The following is a 19,454-nucleotide window of genomic DNA, read 5'->3' as shown; positions in this document are numbered from 1 at the left end:
CCATTTTAAATGTTACAATATTTTTTAAATAATAAGGCAGTTCAACTTGTGACATAGCGTAACGTCACTTTTCAAAATGGCGGCTTGTCGAAAGACATGCAATGCGTTGGAAGTCAATGGAGAGAATCATTTTTTGTAACATAACTTTTGAAAAATTAATTTTTGAACCCAAGTGTAATTAAAAATTTTTTTTTATTTATCGAGATCTAATTTTTAAAATAATAAAAATTAATTTTTTGATTTTATTATTTTAAAAAATAGATCTCGATAAATAAAAAATATTTTACAATTACTCTTGGGTTCAAAAATTAATTTTTCAAAAGTTATGTTAAAAAAACTGATTCGCTCTATTGACTTCAATTCATTGCATGTCTTCCGACCAGCCACCATTTTGAAAAGTGACGTCACGTTACGTCACAAGTTGGACTGCATTATAGTGAAAATTTAGCGCTCTTATAAAGAAAGTCATAAAAAAATTTTCTCATCTTTCTCTGTTACATAATTTAAACATAATTATATCTTACTTTATAATTTTCCTTGAAAAATTCAAACATGTGACAGCACCCTAATAACACTTAACATTTCGGACTTTCTACTTTGTAAATCAACAGCCAGTAGCGCGTGCAGAAAAGATTACTCCTTTATGTACCCAACCTTGATTCCAAATTTATACAGTGTTACAACCGTTACAACAAAAACATGTTTTACGTCTTTTTCTTTTGTTTTCTTTAACCTCTTACTATGTGTATGAAAAAGTTTACTTTTAAATTAACTTCATTTTTACAAATTAACAATAATGAACTTCAAAGACTGTTTGTAATATATTTATTATTGCGAATAAATCATTAGGCTTTTAATGTGAGCATATAACCTTATTTTTAGGTTATAAATAATGTAAATAATTAAAAAAAAAAAACAAATAAATTAAATTATTAAATTTACATTAGAAGATTTTTAAAAAAAAATTAGGTTTCGCGTGCGCAAACTCGTGTGTGTTCTGTTTTTTTGGCAGTTCAACAAGCAAGTCAAGTAAGTATACTTCGGACTTGTTCCAATGATATTCTTTGGGGTGGGGGAGAGCTCTTTTCTAAAAGCGTGCGTCGTCTGTCATCTGGAAAAAAACACTTGCCGAAAATTGCCTCAGTTTCCTTGATTCAATTTAATCGTAAGAGCGTAAAAATTCTTATCAATTTGATTTATTTGAAAGTTTTTTTTTTTTTTCCTTTTTTCTCTACTAAAACACAAATAGTAGCTAATCTCTATCTAACGTGTGTTTTATTTTCAAAATGTCTAATAAAAAAGCATGATGACAAATAAAAAAAAAAAAAGAAAAGAAGATGAGGAGAAAAATATTAGCATTGTAATAAAATAAAAAGTGTAATTGTGAAGGGGAGGGGGCTAATTTGACAATTTAGAAAAATGTTTAGAGAGAGAAAATCTTCTTGCACGCGTTATAGGGTGCGCATTGCCAAATATGGTGTTTCACAGGGTTTCCGGTTTTTCTTGGCAGTCGCCTCCTTACGGACATCCGGCGAATTATCGTGACATCTTCAATTTAAAAAAAAAAAAATAATTTAAATTTGCAATTACAGAAAAAACAATTGTATCTAAATGATTGTTTAAATCGTAAAAATAAACAATATATTGATCAATTTTGCCTCGTCTTTTTCACGCATGTCTTTTAACATTTGTTCCTGCATTATATACGATAATAAAATTTTTTAAAAATTTGTTTTTTTTTGACAGTTTTTGTAAATCATGGATTTTTTTTTCAATGAATGCTTTTTTTTTCTTTTCTAATATCGCTGGATTGCTTTTAAATTAAGAAATCTGCGCGCGCAGCGTATAGAACACACCCTATATGTCCATGTTTGCAATATGCATACTTCTGGATTTTAATTAATTATATATTTATTCATGTAATAATAAAAAGAAAAAAAAAGAAACCAGTTTTTTTTTTGGTCTTCCAGTGAAAGTGGTAGTTTTTGAAGCACAATGGATCAATCTCAAACGGACAGTAAGAATTTAGGGTTTATCTATGAAAAAAAATAATTTTCAATTTTTTGATTTTTTAAAAATAGGAATATATATATATATATATATATAAATATTTCCGTAAATGAAGAAATGTCTTTAATAGAGCTTTTAATATACATTTATACATATAGCGGTGTGTATATGCTTAGGTTACAAATGTCAATGAAGGATTCAATATATGACTCATATTTATGTATGACACTGACTCGTTCCCTCGTTTTAGATGAATTACATACGGTTTACGTGATCCGAATAATGGTTTTTCTCAGTTTCGTCCAGTCGTGTGGTATATATATATATATAAAAAAAAAGTATTCGCGGTTAGTAGGAGAGGCGGGGTGATATGCACAGTCGAAACATAACAGCGTTAGAAGAACGGTGTCGCGCCAAAACATGCTCCAGATACGAACGTGAGAAAATAGTATGTATTTTCATTATTTTTGGGAAATTAATTAAAAAAAAAAAAAAAAAAAAACAATTATTAAAAATAATTGATTCTTCCTCAGCTCTATTAAAGGCATAAAAATAAATTTTTTAAACCTTCGTCACTGCGATTCGAAAATATTTTCATTTTCTCTTCACATTCGTTTCAACATATTTTTAGGGTGGGGAATATTTTCTATTTATAAATTTGGGGGATGATCCACACGACGCCCACGGCACCGAATGTAAAATAGAAAATTATAATACTTTGGTATTCACTAAAAAAAAAAAATTTTAGGTTATAATTTTATTCGTATTTTAATTGTTTTTGTTTTGTTTTTTTTTTGCGTTAATTTTTTCTAGGTCCAGGTATGTCTTTCCGTGTGGTTCGCAGTAGCAAATTCCGCCACGTGTACGGAACAGCTTTAAAACGAGAACAGTGCTATGACAATATTAGAGTTTCCAAGTCTTCCTGGGATTCCACATTTTGTGCGGTCAATCCCAAATTTTTGGCCATTATCGTCGAATCGGCTGGAGGCGGTGCTTTTATAGTTTTACCACATAATAAGGTATGTTTTTCTTTTTTATTAAAATAACTTTAAAAAAATATATATATATATATATATTTTTTTTTTAAAAATACTTTTTGCAAATATAATTTTAATTATAAATTATATTCACTCTTTTTTCTATTGCCTTATAAGGCTTTGCTGAAAGCTACTGATAAAGTCGTGACATAGATAATACAACTGATAAATGCGACTTAATATATATATATAATTATTGTCCTCTTTTTAAAATTACCACAAAACAAATGAATTTTTATTCTTTTGGAAAAAATTTTCTTTAATTGAGGAACAAATTTTCAAAACCTGATAAATCCATATTTTCTTATTTTGAGAAATTGAAACAAATGATAATTTGTAATAGTTTAATTCTATAACAATGTTTTTTATATTCAAGACGTTCTGTTTTTAATAAAACTTTATCATAATTGAATGATTTACAGATATTGGTAATTTTTTCTAATAAAAAACATAAATTCATCATGTCCAAAAGTTTTTGAATTGAAAATTCGTTGTTAACAAATTTTTTTTCTTAAATTTAACAGTGACAGAAAGATTTGTGAGGTCCTTAAAATATTAAATTTATGTTTATCTCCATTTTTTTTTTTTTTTTTGAAAAATGGATTTATCAGATTTTGAAAATTTACTCCTCAATTATTTAAATTAAATTTTTCTTTAAATAGAAAAAAAAAAAAAAAAATAGTGTGCAATTTAAAAATAAAATTGAAAAATTTTAGGTTGGTAGAATATCGGCTGATCATCCATTAGTTGGTGGTCACAAGGGACCTGTTTTGGATATTGCATGGTGTCCACATAATGACAATGTAATAGCCTCAGGATCTGAAGATTGTGTTGTTAAAGTTTGGCAAATTCCCGATGGTGGAATATCACGAACATTAACGGAATCTGTTGTTGATCTTCAATTACATCAAAGGAGGGTGGGTTTAGTTTTATGGCATCCAACTGCATTAAATATATTGCTCACAGCAGGCTCAGATAATTTAGTTATCATATGGAATGTTGGCACCGGTGAATCATTAGTAAAAATTGATTGTCATCCAGATGTTGTTTATTCGGCATGTTGGAATTGGGATGGTTCACGACTTGTTACCACATGTAAGGATAAAAAAATTCGTCTCCTCGATCCAAGATCGGGTAAAATTCTCGAGGAGGCTATCGCACATGAAGGAAGTAAAGCAACACGTGCAATATTTCTCAGGTATTTATTTTTTTTTCTTGAAAGAAAAACTCGTTATTTAAATTAGTTACATTGATAACAATTTTTTTTTTTTTTTTTTATAATTTACCAAGAAAAAAGTTAATTTAAAAAATGACTTCATTTTGATGATAAAAGTATTGAAAAATGTATTTTGGATATAAAAATGTTATTTTTTGTTACAGGGGAGGTTTAATTTTTACAACTGGTTTTAGTAAAATGTCAGAGAGGCAATATTCATTAAGAGCCCCTGATATGTTAGCCGAGCCTATAGTAATGGTAGAATTAGATACTAGTAATGGAGTTATGTTTCCACTTTATGATCCTGATACGAATTTGGTTTTTCTTTGTGGTAAAGGGGATTCGGTGATACGTTATTTTGAAATAACGCCCGAACCTCCATTTGTACATTATATTAACACTTTTCAAACACCCGATCCTCAACGAGGAATCGGAATGATGCCAAAACGTGGATGCGATGTGAACAGTTGTGAAATCTCGAGATTTTATCGACTTAATAATTCGGGATTCTGTCAAGTTATTTCTATGACTGTTCCAAGAAAGGTAATTTTATTTTTGTTATTTCATTTATTTTTTCTTTTTTTACTTAAATTGGAAATAATGAATATTTTTTCGTTTAATATTGGAGTAGCGAAAAAAAATCGTTTTACAAAGAAAAAAAAAAAAAAAAAAAACTATCAAAAGTCCAGTCATCTCTAAAATATCTAAATTATAAGATTTAATACGATGTTGAAGTCCATATGATTAACGATCAGAAAACAAATTATTTTTTAAAATTGGAAAATAAAATTTATCTAAAATTTTTTTTTTGCTAAATAATTTTTTGATCAATAAACATTGGCAAGAAATATTTTTGAGACGAAAATTCATAGAATTTTTCATTCGAAAATATATTTCTTTAAAAATCGTTGATTATAATCGTTGTGAACTTTAGCATCGTGATTTAATCATTTTTTTTTTTTTTTCAATTTTATGAAATATATTTTTATAGTAAGGAATAGAAATGACTGAAAAAATTGTTATCTATATTATTCTAAGAGTTTCTAAAATCTTTAGAATTATTGTTGGCAATGAAATATTTTCTGACAATATTCAAATATGAGACAATAATTAAAATTAATTTATAATTTATTCAATATTCATCCATATTTTGTTTCAATAAATAATTATTTTAATAAATTTTGTCATTTTGGAACAGAAAAAAATATTTATATCTTTTTTAAAATTTGGAAATTTAAAATATTGAATATTAAATTTCGAAACATTAAAATTTGTTCCTATTCCAAAATACTAAAATTTATTAAAATAATTATTAATTTACTATAATTTCACTTAGGAAAATAATTTGAAATGAGAAGAATTTTTCTTTTTTGTTCTAACGGAATATTTTTTAATTTTCAGTCTGAATTATTTCAAGAGGATTTGTATCCTGATACGCCGGGTGATACTGCAGCGATATCGGCAGAAGAATGGGAAGGCGGTCAGGATGCTGAACCAGTGCTCATTTCACTTAGGGATGGCTATCAGCCGACAGCATCGAAAAACGATCTCAAAGTTAATAAAAAGGCCAATTTACTTAGTAAAGGAGCTAAAGTTCAATCGGGTAATTCAAACGCACCTGTCGGACAAGTATCGGTAAGCATTTTTTGATTCTGATCATTTAATATAATTACTAATTAAATTAAAATTCATTCGACTTTGTGCGAAATAAAATTTTCTTTTTACATTTATGATGTATTCCAAGGCCAAATTCAAAGTTCATCTGCAATTGTATTTCTGATTTTTTTTTAATTTTTTTTTCTTTTTGTACTAATTGAGACTAGCTTTCATGATTTTTTTCTAAAAAAAAAAAACTACTTCCTTCTACAAAAATTTTTGAATTTTTTAAAAATATTAAAAAAAAAAACTCGCCAACTTTATTACATTTTACGGTATATCTTATAAAATAAAATTTCTCTGCTATTTAGGAGGATATCATTAAGGAATTCGCGGAGGAAATTAGAAAATTAAAGGCAGTAATTTTAAAGCACGAGGGACGAATTCGAGTTTTAGAATCTGCGGTGGCGTTACAAATGAAGGAGGAAGAAAGAAGTGAAAAACGTTCTTCATCGCCACCAACGGATAAAGAATTACTTGCCTCAGACGAGGTTTGATTTAATTAGCAACTTTTTCTCTCTTTTTTTTTCTAATAGCTTTAAAATAAAAAAAAAACAACAACGAACTCATTTAATTGTGAAATAAATATTAAAAAAAAAAAAAAAAATGGAAAATCATATTATATTTTGATATGATACTTTTGTGTAAATACTAGGATTTTAGTATTCTTAGCGTGCTTAATGAATCGTCGATATTTTTCATTATTTATATTAGACCATCACACTCTGAACGACTCGCCCTCGCATTTCTTTTTTTTTTCAAATATCGCTATTACGTCTTTTACGTTAAAAAAAAAAAAAAAAAAAAAAAATATTTTCAGATAATTCATCGTTACCTGTTATTAGGATTAACGTATAATATATATTTACACATATATTATATGAATATATACTATATAGGTAGTATAATGTTATTTTTTGAGATTTTAATGTATATGCGCCATGAAAAGATAATTTTTCGTAACACTCGAGTGCCTTATATTTGTACAGATAATATTATAAACTATATTGTAAAATAACAATAAGAGATCGCTCCATTTCAGTCACTAATATGAGAAAATTCTTCTATAATAATATTGTGAAACGTTATGTGTTTTTTTTTTTTTTTTTTTTTTTTGTAATTTTATGGAAAAAAATGTGAAATCTTTTTTTTTTTTTTTAATTAAACTAATGTCAATGTGTACAATGTAGACTTCTTCGTTTTTAATTATAAAAAAAAAATAATCGAATTATATGCTTGATGCATAATTTTTTAATTTTCAATGAACGATGCTCCAATAATGTTTGTAATAGTTTTACGCCAAAACAACTAAAAAAAATAAGAAAAAATACAAAATATTTGACATTTACTTAATAATTTATCAAATTCTTTTTATCGAAAAAAAATAAACTTCGGTTGCGGATTAAATCTTATTTATTGTTTCCAATCTTCTTTTTTTTTGTTTTTTTTCCCCCATTAGTCTTTTGTTTTAATTTCAATTTTCGTGTTTCGTAACGTTAAAATAAATCAATTTTTATTTACCTTTTTTTTTTGTAAACAAAAAGGGGAAAATAAAATTCTTGTAATGGATAAAAAACAAAGTCCCACTTATTGGTGGACTGATCAGGATAAAGAAATAATAAGTCCTCCTCTAGATTATTCTTTCATGAAAGCTGTTTCATTTGATGGTATGTTTTTTTTCCTCAAATTTAAAGTTTTTAAGAAAAGAAAAATTTGTCTTTTTGTAATAATAATAATAATTTTTTATAATAAATTAATTATACAAGGTAGCCACAAGTTAGGGAAAAAATATTTTTGTCAGAGAAATATAAAAAAAATTGAATAAATTTACAGAAAAAGTATACTTCCTGTAATAGGTAGGTAAATTTTTTAACAATTTTGCCTCTAGAAGGAATCATTAGTTATCACTTCTTTACCTTTTTCAACTATTTTACCTATTTTGATAATTTGTTTTCAACTATTCAACCTATTTTTAATAATTTTTTACCTTCTTCACCTTATTCTCTTGATTTGATTGAATCGATTGAAATTTAAAATATCTAAAGATTAATCAATTTAATAGTTTCAAATTATCTGAATTCTAATTTATTCAAATTTTTATTGATTTGAGTTTCAAATTATCAGAAATTTAATTTGAACAAATTAAATTTTAATCTATTCAAATTACAATTCAAGCGAAATTTTAATTTAAATTTCAAATGATCCAAGTTACAATCATTTCTAATTTTTTGTCAAAACAAGTTTATTAATTAAAATTTTAATCAAATTCAATCGATCGAAATTTTAAATTAATGAAATTTCAATCTATCTATTAAAATTAATCGATTTCAGTTTCAGAGTTTCCGAATTTTAATTTATTCAATTTGATTTGAATTTTCCGAATTTCAATTTATTGTCAAAAAATTTTTTAATGTCAGGGAAAATTGAAAAATTTATTCTTGTGGCAACCTTGTTATAACAATAATAATTAAATAATAATAATAATAATAATTTAAAATATTCTAAGAGACCTGACAAATAAAAATTTACAAACAACAAGAACCGGAAGAATTCCAAAACGAACAGCGGAAAATCGCTATCAAACAAATTCCCTTTGGCTTAGTCATAATTCAATAATATCAACGGCAAAACTCACAAATTTTGTGAACAATACACTTGATAATCCAAGTATGCTGAGTTGGTTGGATCTTTCGTTTAATGAAATTACAGAAATTGGTGAAGAATTTGTCCAATTTTCAAATTTAAAAATCATTTATTTACATGGTAACAAAATGTCAAATATAAACAATATTTTGAAATTAAGAAAATTAACAAAACTTCGTACTCTAACATTACACGGCAATCCAATTGAATTATTATCAAACTATAGATCATATATTGTCATTCTATTACCGAAACTTTTAAATTTGGATTTTTCACCAATAATTATGCAAGAAAGAAAAAAAGCATTACCTACAGAATTTTTTAAAACAATCAACACTTCTAATTAAACGGACACACAATTTTATTATATAGTTTTGTAAAAATATTTTTGTACAGAAGTGAAAATTTATTATACACTGGTGTGCAAATGTTTTCTTTTCACATCATTTTCTTTTTTTTTTTTTTTTTTTTAAGAAACTGGCAATCATCTCAATCATTATTTACACATATGTATTTTGATATTAAATACAATCAAGTAAAAAAAATTCTATTGAAATATTCGAACATAAACAATTTCACAATTAAATATTAAAAGAGAAATTGTAATTTTTGTATTTTTTTCCAAATTATTTGAAAAATAATTGTTACATTGAATTACATAATTTGTAATGAATAAATGAATGATATTTAAGTCATGTCAATATAAAAATATACATTACTATTTCATTGTTTTTTTTTTTTTTTTTTTTAAATCGATGTTGACCAGTTTCAGAAATGCAACAAAAAAAAAAAAAAATGTGATTTTTTTTTTCTTTTTTTTTTTAAATAAACATTTACATGTACCTAAGAATTTGTTGATTTAATGGTAACATCATCAGTGACGTCTATGTTTACTGCGATGTTTACTTGATTTTTCAAAATCTCGATCCCTGGATCTACTTCGTGATCTGTATCTGTTTCGCGATTTATGACTACTCGATCGTCGTCGTTGTGATTTTTTTGGTTTGTGCGAACGACTGTGACTTCGAGATCGACTTCTGCTGTGCTTCTTTCGTTTCGAATGTTTCACAACGTCGCGCATTGGTGAAGGACTAGTAGATTTCGATCTCCTGAAACAGGAAACAAAATCATCAATATTTGTAATTTAGTATTTTTAATGAGCCAAAAGACAAAATAATTTATGCAATTTAATGTTAAATAAAAAATTGTAAATTTCCCACAAACCTTGGAGATTTCGTTCTCTCTGGAATAGCGTGGGATCCACTTCGACTAATAAAACCACCCCAAGCATTATGATGTTTTGGAAGTGGAGGACTTGGCGTGTGACCATCAGCATCTGTCCCGCGAGCTTTTGATCGTGCTTCTTCATATTGTCGTTTAAGTTCCTCGACTTTTTTCTCCAATTGTTCTGGTTTAATGCGTGGACGAACATAAAGACGTAATATACGTCGGCAAACGTCTCTTATGTCTTTCTCTTTAACTTTAAAAACAGAAAACCACGCTGGCGTTGATGGTAATGATAATTGAAGTTGACGAGCCGCCAAATAAATGCATGCACTTGCAACTGTTTCTGGATGATGCCTCAAAAATACATCCGAACGTAATGAATCATTCATATAATTCCAACTTTGTTGCATTAATCCTTTATTTTTTTCATAACCCAATACTTGAAGATACATGACAATAATTTTATGTGGATGTTTCACATGTACACAAAATCCAAGTTCTTTTAAAACACGTCGCTCCGATTTGATTACTTGATTTTTCAAGCCTACATAATTTTGATCGAGAATAACTGGTTGAATTGGTCTGCAAAGGAAAGAAAAAATTTTTTTTTTAATAAAAATTATAATATAATTATGCTTGGAAAAGAAGCGGTATAAATCATTGACAAAATAAACCCTACATTTAAAAATATAAAGTAAAATAAAATTAAAATGCAAATTTTTACTCAACAGGAAAATTATAAATTGTTAACTCATCACGAAATAATTCAACAAAAAAAATTTTAAAAACAAATTAACTCTTATTCTGAATAAATATTATAAAATGTAATTTTACAAAATAAATTGCACGCTTGAAAACCTACTGAAAATTTCTTTTTTTAACTATTAATATTAGATAAATAAATTATACATTTTAAAATTCTATACAATAAAATTCTAAATGAAAATTCAGGCTTCGAAGCATAGTAAGAGACTAAGTTCTAAGTTTGACGTTAAAGTGTAAATATTTTCTTGTCTGAAAAAATTGGAAGAAAAATTCTAAGGAATAAAATTAACAACATTTTTCTCATGATTATTTAAAAAAAAAAGAAAATACTGTTTATTGTTAAATTTCGATTAACTTTTTGTTTTTGGCACAACAGTAGGAGCGTATGATTATTCCATATAAATGATTTTTCACATAAATTTTTATTTTACAAAATAGCATTTAATATAGAATTTTTTTAAAATGAATGTTTACTCAACGGAATTTTCAAAGTACCGAATTTTTAATTGACAGAATTTTTATTTTACAAAATTTCTCTTTAACCAACTGTTTCTTGAAAAGAATTCTAATTTAATCTATTTTTACATTATTAGAATTCTCATTCAGTAGAATTTTTAAGTAATTCGAATTTTTAAATCCTAGAACTTGGAATCGGAAGCTTATAAAAAATATTTAGTATTTTAAAACAACAATTTTAATTAAAAATCTCCAAAAATTCAATTATTTCTAAAAATCTTAATCCAAAATTCAATTATTTCTAAAATTTGTATCTAAAATCCTTTGCTAAATTAATAATTTCAATCCAATTATTCAAAAATTCAATTAAATAAAACATTTTTTTAATTAAAAATTCTCTAAAATTCAATTACTGTTTGAAACTTTGTTAATAATTTTTTTCAATTTTTTTTTTTACAAAAATTTTAATTAAAAATCTCCAAAAATTCAATTATTTCTAAAAATCTTAATCCAAAATTCAATTATTTCTAAAATTTGTATCTAAAATCCTTTGCTAAATTAATAATTTCAATCCAATTATTCAAAAATTCAATTAAATAAAACATTTTTTTAATTAAAATCGTAAAAATCGTAATAATAAATAATTAAAATCGCGTTTAAAAATTATATATATATATATATATATTTTTTTTTTTGAAAAATAAAATAATGTTTGATTAATAAAATATGGATACATACTTTTGACTGGAAACTTGTTTAATGTGATTAAATACATTAATAACGTCTCTTATTCTCCTTGGAGCTTCTTCGATTTTACTAGCTAGACAAACGCAACCCATGGCCGTGATTTCCATATTATGTCTCACTAAAGATTTGCTGTAGTAGAAACGTTGAAATATCACTTGACCCGTAGCCATTGCAACCTGAATAAAACAAAAAAACGTAGATTTTTTTTTAAAATGAAAAATAGATTTAATATATAAATATTTATCTTTTTATTTTTCAGAAAAAGATGAATGAAAATTTCACTTTTTGATAATATTTTATTCATTCGATACTTTTCTTGGTAGCGAAAACATTTAGATTTTCCTTTGAATTTGTAAATTGTGACGAATACTATGGTACCATCAACTTCAATTTTTTTTTTTTTTACTAAAAGTTTAGTAAAGTGCTAAAAATAAATTGTACTTAAGTACCTTATAATTCGAGTGTGGATTTATTAAATTTATAATGGATTTTCGTAGACTCAATGCTGAATTCAGGTTTATTAATCAGTCAATCGATATTAATATAATTTAATTATTATAATAAATAATTACTAATAATTAATTATAATAATATTAATAAATAATTATTATAATTAGTAATATTATTTGTAATATAATTTATTAATTTAATAATATTAATTATAAAATTAATATTAATTAATTAATATACAAAAATATATACTTACCATATGTACTTTATTCTTTCTAAAAAGTTGAAATTACTAAGTGAAAGATATTATAAAATTTAGAAATTATTTATTTCTATTTATTATTATAAAATTTTACTTAATAATTTAAAAAAAATTTAATTACTTAAAAAAATTTTCCATTTCACTTGAATTTCAAATTATAAATTAATTAAATTATTAATTACACATTTAATTAATTATTTGGCAATTGTACTATTAACAAAATTTTCTTACACTGGAAAAATACATTAATTTATTATTTTTATTATTTTAATTTTTTTATGTGAGGTATATTTTTAGAGAAAAAAGCCATACCAAATTTAAAATTATTAGATTGACTCAATATTTTGTAAATTTTCTTTTTGTATGAAATTAATAAATGCCTAAAATATTAACAGATTAAAAAAAAACTATAGAAAGCAGTAAAAGTTACAATTTTTATAACTGTTATCTTCAAATTCGTAAAACTATGAAAAAACTACGAATTTTAATTTGCAAATAGAGTTTTTTGAAGGATTTTTCATGTAGTTATCAATGTCAAAAAAAGTTTTTTCAAACAAAAATTTTTAACTCCATTTTTTTCAAAATTAACCATTATTTTTCATTTTTAATTCCTTTTCTCATAACAAATTTTTTTTTTTTGTTATTTTCATTGAAAAACTGATATTTTTTCTAATAATTTATGTAATTAATAATAATAAAATATATAAAATAACTCATGGGACAATAGATTTTCAAAAAAATGTGAAAAACGGAAAAAATTGGATTTTTAGAATTTTCTCACAAAAAAAAATTGTTCCCCAAATTATATTTACATATTTTATAAATAAAAAATTTTTAAACTTTGTAATAAATACACAACTGAGAAAATAAATCTAATCTAATTTTAGAAAAAAAATTTAATCTATTGGAAAAAAAATTTAAGCTTTTCAATGAAAATACCAAAAAAAAAATTTCTAGGAGGTGAAAAAGGGGTAAAAAATGAAAAATATGGGTAAATTTTGAAAAAATGAGGTTAAAATTTCATCGTCCAATACTTTTTACATTTCTTTTTTTTAAATGAGCTAATATTTTAGAGATTTGTTATTTTCATGTAAAATTAACAATTGATCAAAGTGTTAATCTAATCCAATAATTTTCAATTTTTCGTTCTTTTTTTCTCATATATTTAATTTAAAATAAAAAAATCGTATTCAGAGCAGAAATTTCAATAACTGTGTAAGAAACATGGTTATTACAATTTAACCCTTTAGCGTCCATGTTTTAATAATTAAAATATTTCTATTCTTATTTAAATTTCCAAAAAAAAATATTTTCTTAATTTATTAATGAATTAAATAATAATTTTTCATTTATTTTTTAGTTTTAAAGAATAATATTTTCTCTATTTTTAGAAATAATGTACTGAAAATTGGACCAATTTATGTAGGGTTTGACAGTAAATATTTAGTTAAATTTATTTATTATTATTATTATTTTTTATTTAAATTAATTCTGTTGTAATTTTTTTTCAAGTAGTAATTATTTAATCGGTCAACATTTTTTTTTTTATATAAATGACATATTTGATGTAAAATTCTTCGTATTTTTGAAATGACAAATAAATTGTAACGCACAAAATACACTGTAAAAAATTCCAGAGTTGAGTAAATTTATATTTAATTTACATAATATAGAATTTGACTACATTTATTATTTAAAATAATAAATTATCATTATTTGTGTAGTAAATTTGAAAATTTCCGAAATTTATTTAAAATAAAGCTTTCAATTATTTATACATTGAGAATATTTTTAATTTTCTTAAAAACCTATTTTAAAAATTATGCATATTTTTTTTTGCTTTAATTATTTTGCGTATTTTCTTAGAATTTTTCATTTTTTAGTGGGTCATTCCATTATATTTCACCTAAAGTCGTTGCGGCCTAATTTTTAAAAAACTTGGTACTTTTAGAAATGATTCTTTATAATATTTAGGAAACGAAATAAAAAGAATTAAGTTTAAATTTTTATTATTTATCTCAAAATATGTATTTAAAGTGGACAAGGTGCGGAAAAATGTCACCTTTTTAGTATTTAGAAACTTTTTTTAAAAACATAGAAAAATTGTTAAAAGTGTAAAAAAAATTATTTTTTTTTGTTTAGAATCGATTAATTATCTATTTTTTAATGATTAAAGTAGTAAATAAATTAAAATAATATATAAAATAAGTTTTCAAAGTTGGTCTGTCAAATAACCTAATTTTGGGATTTTTATTAATTAATTATTAAAAAGTGGAATTATTAAATAAAATAAAAACTCACTGAATGTAAAGTATTTGCGGTGAACTTTCAAACTTTCTTAGCACTTTTTACTTTTTCCATTTATAAATGTAAAAAATCTTGAGTCGAAAATTGGCACTTTGTTGATTTTTCCGATTTTTAATCGCTTGTAACTCTTTTGGTGCAAAATAAAAACTTTTGAAACCTGGCGGAATATTTAAGTTAAATCTAAATAAAAACTCACTGCAATTTTCGTGATGGATTTTGATCGAGATTAGAAGAAAATTTAATTCCAAAATTGTACGTATATTTCCAGGTTAATGTATGTAATTTTTCGTCTTTGAAGTAGTGGCCCAACTTCAAGTTTAAAAAAATTACATACATTAACCTGGAAATATACGTACAATTTTGGAATTAAATTGTCTCCTTATCTCGATCAAAATCCATCACAAAAATTTAAGTGAGTTTTTATTTAGATTTAACTTAAATATTCCACAAGGTTTCAAAAGTTTTTATTTTGCACCAAAAGAGTTACAAGCAATTAAAAATCGGAAAAGTCAACAAAGTGCAAATTTTCGACTCAAGATTTTTTACATTTATAAATTTAAAAAGTACAAAGTGCTAAGAAAATTTGAAAGTTCACCACAAATACTTTACATTCGGTAAGTTTTTATTTTATTTAATAACTCCACTTTTTAGTAATTAATTAATAAAAATCCCAAAATTAGGTTATTTGACAGACCAACTTTGAAAACTTATTTTATATATTATTTTAATTTATTTACTACTTTAATCATTAAAAAATAGATAATTAATCGATTCTAAACAAGAAAAAATAATTTTTTTTACACTTTTAACAATTTTTCTATGTTTTTAAAAAAAGTTTCTAAATGCTAAAAAGGTGACATTTTTCCGCACCTTGTCCACTTTAAATACATATTTTGAGATAAATAATAAAAATTTAAACTTAATTCTTTTTATTTCGTTTCCTAAATATCATAAAAAATCATTTCTGAAAGTATCAACTTCTTTAAAAATTAGGCCGCAACGACTTTAGGTGAAATATAATGGAATGACCCTAGTGATTAAAAATTAATTTAGTCATGCATATAATTGAATATATAAGAAAAAATAAATACATTAGTTCAAAGTATGCGTTTACATTTACAATTATTTTTTTGTAATTTTATTTTATTTGTACAAAATTTTTTTATGTCTATTTAAATATTTATTTTTTTTTTTAAATATTCATACAATGTAAAAAATTTTGTAATTTCTCTAGGACTAAAAACTGTTAAACTTTTTGTGAATTGTACAACAGAGAAAAAAAAAATTATTTTGTAAAATTTGTTTAAAATTAAAAATCTCAAATTTAGTCTCAATTTAATTTTTGTTTTACATGTATGTTTCCTTTATTTTGACCTCTTTAAATGTTAATGTTTGCACGATGTTATTTTTTTTTTTTTTATTACATCATTTGTATTTTAATCATTTAAAATCATTTAAACAATTATTAAAAAAAAAATAGTATAAAAAAATTGGCACTGAAATATAGTCAAAATTGTAAAAGTAGTTCAATAATTAAAAGGAAAAAATTAATGAAATTACAACTCATTTTTTCTTTCATTTTTAAAAAAATTTAAATTTTTCAAAATCCGTACGGAAGATTCGAAAAAATTATTAGAAAAACTTGTGAAAAAAATGTCGATGAAAAATCGTGAAAAATTTTAATTTTTTTTTTTTTTAAATAAAAATTCTAAAATGGTTAAAAATTAAGATTTTTTTTACCACCTTGTATGTTTTTAGGATCAAAATGATGCAATAAAAAAAGTATAACATCGTGCTAATATTAAAATTTAAAACAATGCTGAAGTACGCAACGTTTATGGTCAACGATTAGAAATCAATTTTTATTTAACACGTAAATTTATTAAATTATTTACCTAAAATAATATTTTTTTTTTTTCAATAATTTGTTGATTAATAAAAACTACAAGAAATATATTTTTTAGGCAAAAAACTATAAAAATTTTCCTTTTAAAAAATTATTTCTTTAAAAATCATTTATCATAAACGTTGCGTACTTCAAGTTTGTAAATTTAAAAATAAAATTCATAATTATTTTGATGAGCTTAAAATACAACAATTTTCAAACGTTAAACAATTTGTGAACTCTGAAAATTTTTTACAGCGTTTTACTACTTACCGATAAGGCGCTGAAGGGTTAAAGAGATAAACAATATTCCTTATTCAATTAATATCAATCTATTACATTTGTATCCTTCAATATATAAACAATATATTATTTGTCCTGTAAAATTTTTTTTCTGAAAAATATTAATTTATATTAAACAATCACAAGTTTCAATTATAAGAAGCACTTCATCAATCACTGTAAAAAAAAATATGATTTTTTTTTGACTTCAAAATCAGTAAAGCTTTATCAGCGTTACCTTTTTTCGAGACAATGGAAAAAAGGAATTTTTCTATAGATTTTTCACTATTTCCAGGCATCCTACGTAATTCAATTAAGAATTTGCCTGAAAGTTTTTTTTTTTTTTTTTTTTTTTTTTTGTCTCATATCCTATTAAAAATTACCCATCATATTCCAAGTTTCATTTTGGTTCCAGAATGAGTGGCAAACGTTTTTTCATCCCAATTCTCCTCGGGTCTGACAGACCTAGTTTACGAAAATCATTTTGTTTCATTATAATGAACAATTTTTAAATATAGAATATTTTTAATTTAAAAATATTGTTTCTCACTTGAGAATATTATAATACTAATTAATAAAAATAAATACATAAAACACATAATTTTGTAGACATATTTCAAGTTTCATAATGTAATAATGTTAAACATAAATACAACAATTAAATATTAATTGTTTTCTATATATAGTACAAATTTTCTAAAAAGAAAATTAAAATGAAACTCCAAAAGTAAAATTTAAAAAAACCGATAATTACTTTTGGAGTCATTTTTAAAAAAATTTTTAAACATAAAATACAGGAAAATCCATTTTTTTTTATAAAATCCACACTCGTAAAAATAACTAAATGTATTATAATTATAGTTAATTACAAATGATTTTTTTCCACCCTTAACCTTATAGTACTGTTATTGTACTATTTCAAAATGTAAAACTTAATTTAGAGGTTTATACATTTTTTTCTATACATTATGAAATACAATCATTTGAAGGTTATGTTGACAATATACGTAATGCAATCGAACTTATCAGAAATGATTTAAAAAAAAAAAAAAAAAAGCTTATGATTTTTTAAAAATAATTTTAAAAATTACATTACCTATTGTAAGTGCAAATCGAAAATTAGGAATTTAATATATATTTTTTTTTTCTGGAAAGTATTCGTTTATGAAATTTGACAATTAACGCAGGAAAGGCATAGTTTGAGGTTAGACACAGAGAAAAAAAAGATAAGTTTTTTTTGAAAATATAAGCAAAAAAAATAAAAAAAAATATATATGTAAATAATAATTACCTGTGGCAATTTTAATAAAATTCCAGCGGTTTGAATAAGTTCACATCCTAATATGCGAAGTTCAGTTTCTGTTTCCGCGTCAAGACCATCCAAATGTGAAGGCGTCGATACTAATTTTTCCTCAGGTAAAAGACAATTTTGTAGTGTTAACAATATTTTACCATATGTTTTTGTATTTACAGTTGTTGTTTTCGTTGTTGTCGACGATGAATTCTCTTTGCTGCCCATTTTTTTTTTTTTTTTTTTAAACAAAATCTATATTGTCAAAAAAATGAGCAAATGCCACACACAAGAAAAAAAAAACCACTTTACAACACTATTAAGCTGTGGCTTGCACTCCACCACTACAAATACAAAGTCAGCGATGCATAGAATAAACTTTATATAGAGTTGTAACTAATGAGATTTTAATTAGCAGCGTTGCAAGCCAATCAGAAACGTTCGTTTGTTTGGTTTGGTAAAATTACGTAATGAAAGTTACACGTCACATGAGAAATTCGCTAAAATGTTTTCAATAAGTTTAATATTTATTAACAAAAAAGGAAAAGAAAAAAATTCTTTCTTGAAAAATAATATTTTTCAATTATTTCGAAAAAAAATGAGGCCAATTCCAAGGAGGAAAATTTATACTGTAGAATGTTAGCAATCGGTAAGTTAACGTAAGAAATCCTTAACCTAAGGCCGTGTTTACAAAGAAAACCGTCGATCGTTACTTTTATGTATTTATTTTTCGTCTATCGCTTTCTGTTATATAAAAGCCAAAAAATAGAAGAAATTTATTTATTTCTAAACGTATTTTTTTGCTGATATGTCAGAAAATCATTCGCGGTGATATGCAACATTTCAGACGTTTCATATGTGAATGAATGAATGAACCTTTAAGTAGTACCTAATCTCGCCATCAGATGTGCTAAAAGTTGCTACAAAGTAAAATGTCTTGGACAAATGTTCAAAGTTTTATCATTTTTATTATAATAGTGTTAAGAAAAATAAATATATTTTAATATTCAGTTGACGTTTTTTTTTTTTATATAAAAAGAAAGATTAGAATCAATATATTAATCATAAATACGAAAAATTTTCTACCAATGTTATATAGTGAAAAATTGATGTACAAATGACGCTCTCAATTTTTTGATCAAAATATACCGGCGTGGATGAAAGCATGGTAAGCGATTAAATTCACATTATTTATTTCTTTTGACTATATTTTATGTTTA

At 24.1% G+C, this 19,454-nt stretch overlaps 3 protein-coding genes across 7 annotated transcripts; 2 read left to right on the top strand and 1 right to left on the bottom strand.

Annotated features, from left to right (window-relative positions):
* The first annotated feature begins 671 nt into the window (after window positions 1–671).
* Window positions 672–6,533, top strand: LOC127291329 (coronin-6). Of its 4 annotated transcripts, none has more exons than XM_051320398.1 (6): window positions 672–1,029; window positions 2,824–3,029; window positions 3,764–4,245; window positions 4,428–4,806; window positions 5,665–5,898; window positions 6,231–6,533. In XM_051320398.1, the coding sequence occupies exons 2-6, from the start codon at window positions 2,832–2,834 to the stop codon at window positions 6,414–6,416; spliced, it is 1,479 nt and encodes a 492-aa protein (XP_051176355.1). In that variant the 5' UTR covers window positions 672–1,029; window positions 2,824–2,831; the 3' UTR covers window positions 6,417–6,533. The 4 variants fall into 4 exon arrangements, with proteins under 4 accessions (XP_051176355.1, XP_051176357.1, XP_051176354.1 ...); XM_051320400.1 differs by lacking the exon at window positions 672–1,029 and adding an exon at window positions 1,031–1,165; XM_051320397.1 differs by lacking the exon at window positions 672–1,029 and adding an exon at window positions 1,853–2,017.
* A 449-nt stretch (window positions 6,534–6,982) lies between these two features.
* Window positions 6,983–9,028, top strand: LOC127291332 (leucine-rich repeat-containing protein 51-like). Its single transcript, XM_051320404.1, has 2 exons — window positions 6,983–7,586; window positions 8,428–9,028. The coding sequence occupies exons 1-2, from the start codon at window positions 7,484–7,486 to the stop codon at window positions 8,907–8,909; spliced, it is 585 nt and encodes a 194-aa protein (XP_051176361.1). The 5' UTR covers window positions 6,983–7,483; the 3' UTR covers window positions 8,910–9,028.
* LOC127291331 (cyclin-L1) lies at window positions 8,906–18,594 on the bottom strand. 2 transcript variants are annotated; one of them, XM_051320402.1, is made up of 5 exons: window positions 18,235–18,383; window positions 17,327–17,408; window positions 11,749–11,933; window positions 9,787–10,371; window positions 8,906–9,671 (listed from the first exon to the last, which is right to left on the bottom strand). In XM_051320402.1, exons 3-5 carry the CDS (start codon window positions 11,925–11,927, stop codon window positions 9,437–9,439), a joined length of 999 nt encoding a protein of 332 aa, XP_051176359.1. In that variant the 5' UTR covers window positions 11,928–11,933; window positions 17,327–17,408; window positions 18,235–18,383; the 3' UTR covers window positions 8,906–9,436. The 2 variants fall into 2 exon arrangements, with proteins under 2 accessions (XP_051176359.1, XP_051176358.1); XM_051320401.1 differs by lacking the exon at window positions 17,327–17,408 and having other exon boundaries at window positions 18,235–18,594.
* Between the last annotated feature and the right edge of the window lie 860 nt (window positions 18,595–19,454).

Source organism: Leptopilina boulardi, unplaced genomic scaffold (assembly GCF_019393585.1).
Source record: "Leptopilina boulardi isolate dan_hultmark-lab unplaced genomic scaffold, ZJU_Lbou_2.1 LbouV2_132, whole genome shotgun sequence".
NCBI lineage: Eukaryota > Metazoa > Arthropoda > Insecta > Hymenoptera > Figitidae > Leptopilina > Leptopilina boulardi.
Note: the sequence above shows the minus strand (reverse complement) of the source record. Positions and strands in the feature narration are given on the sequence as shown.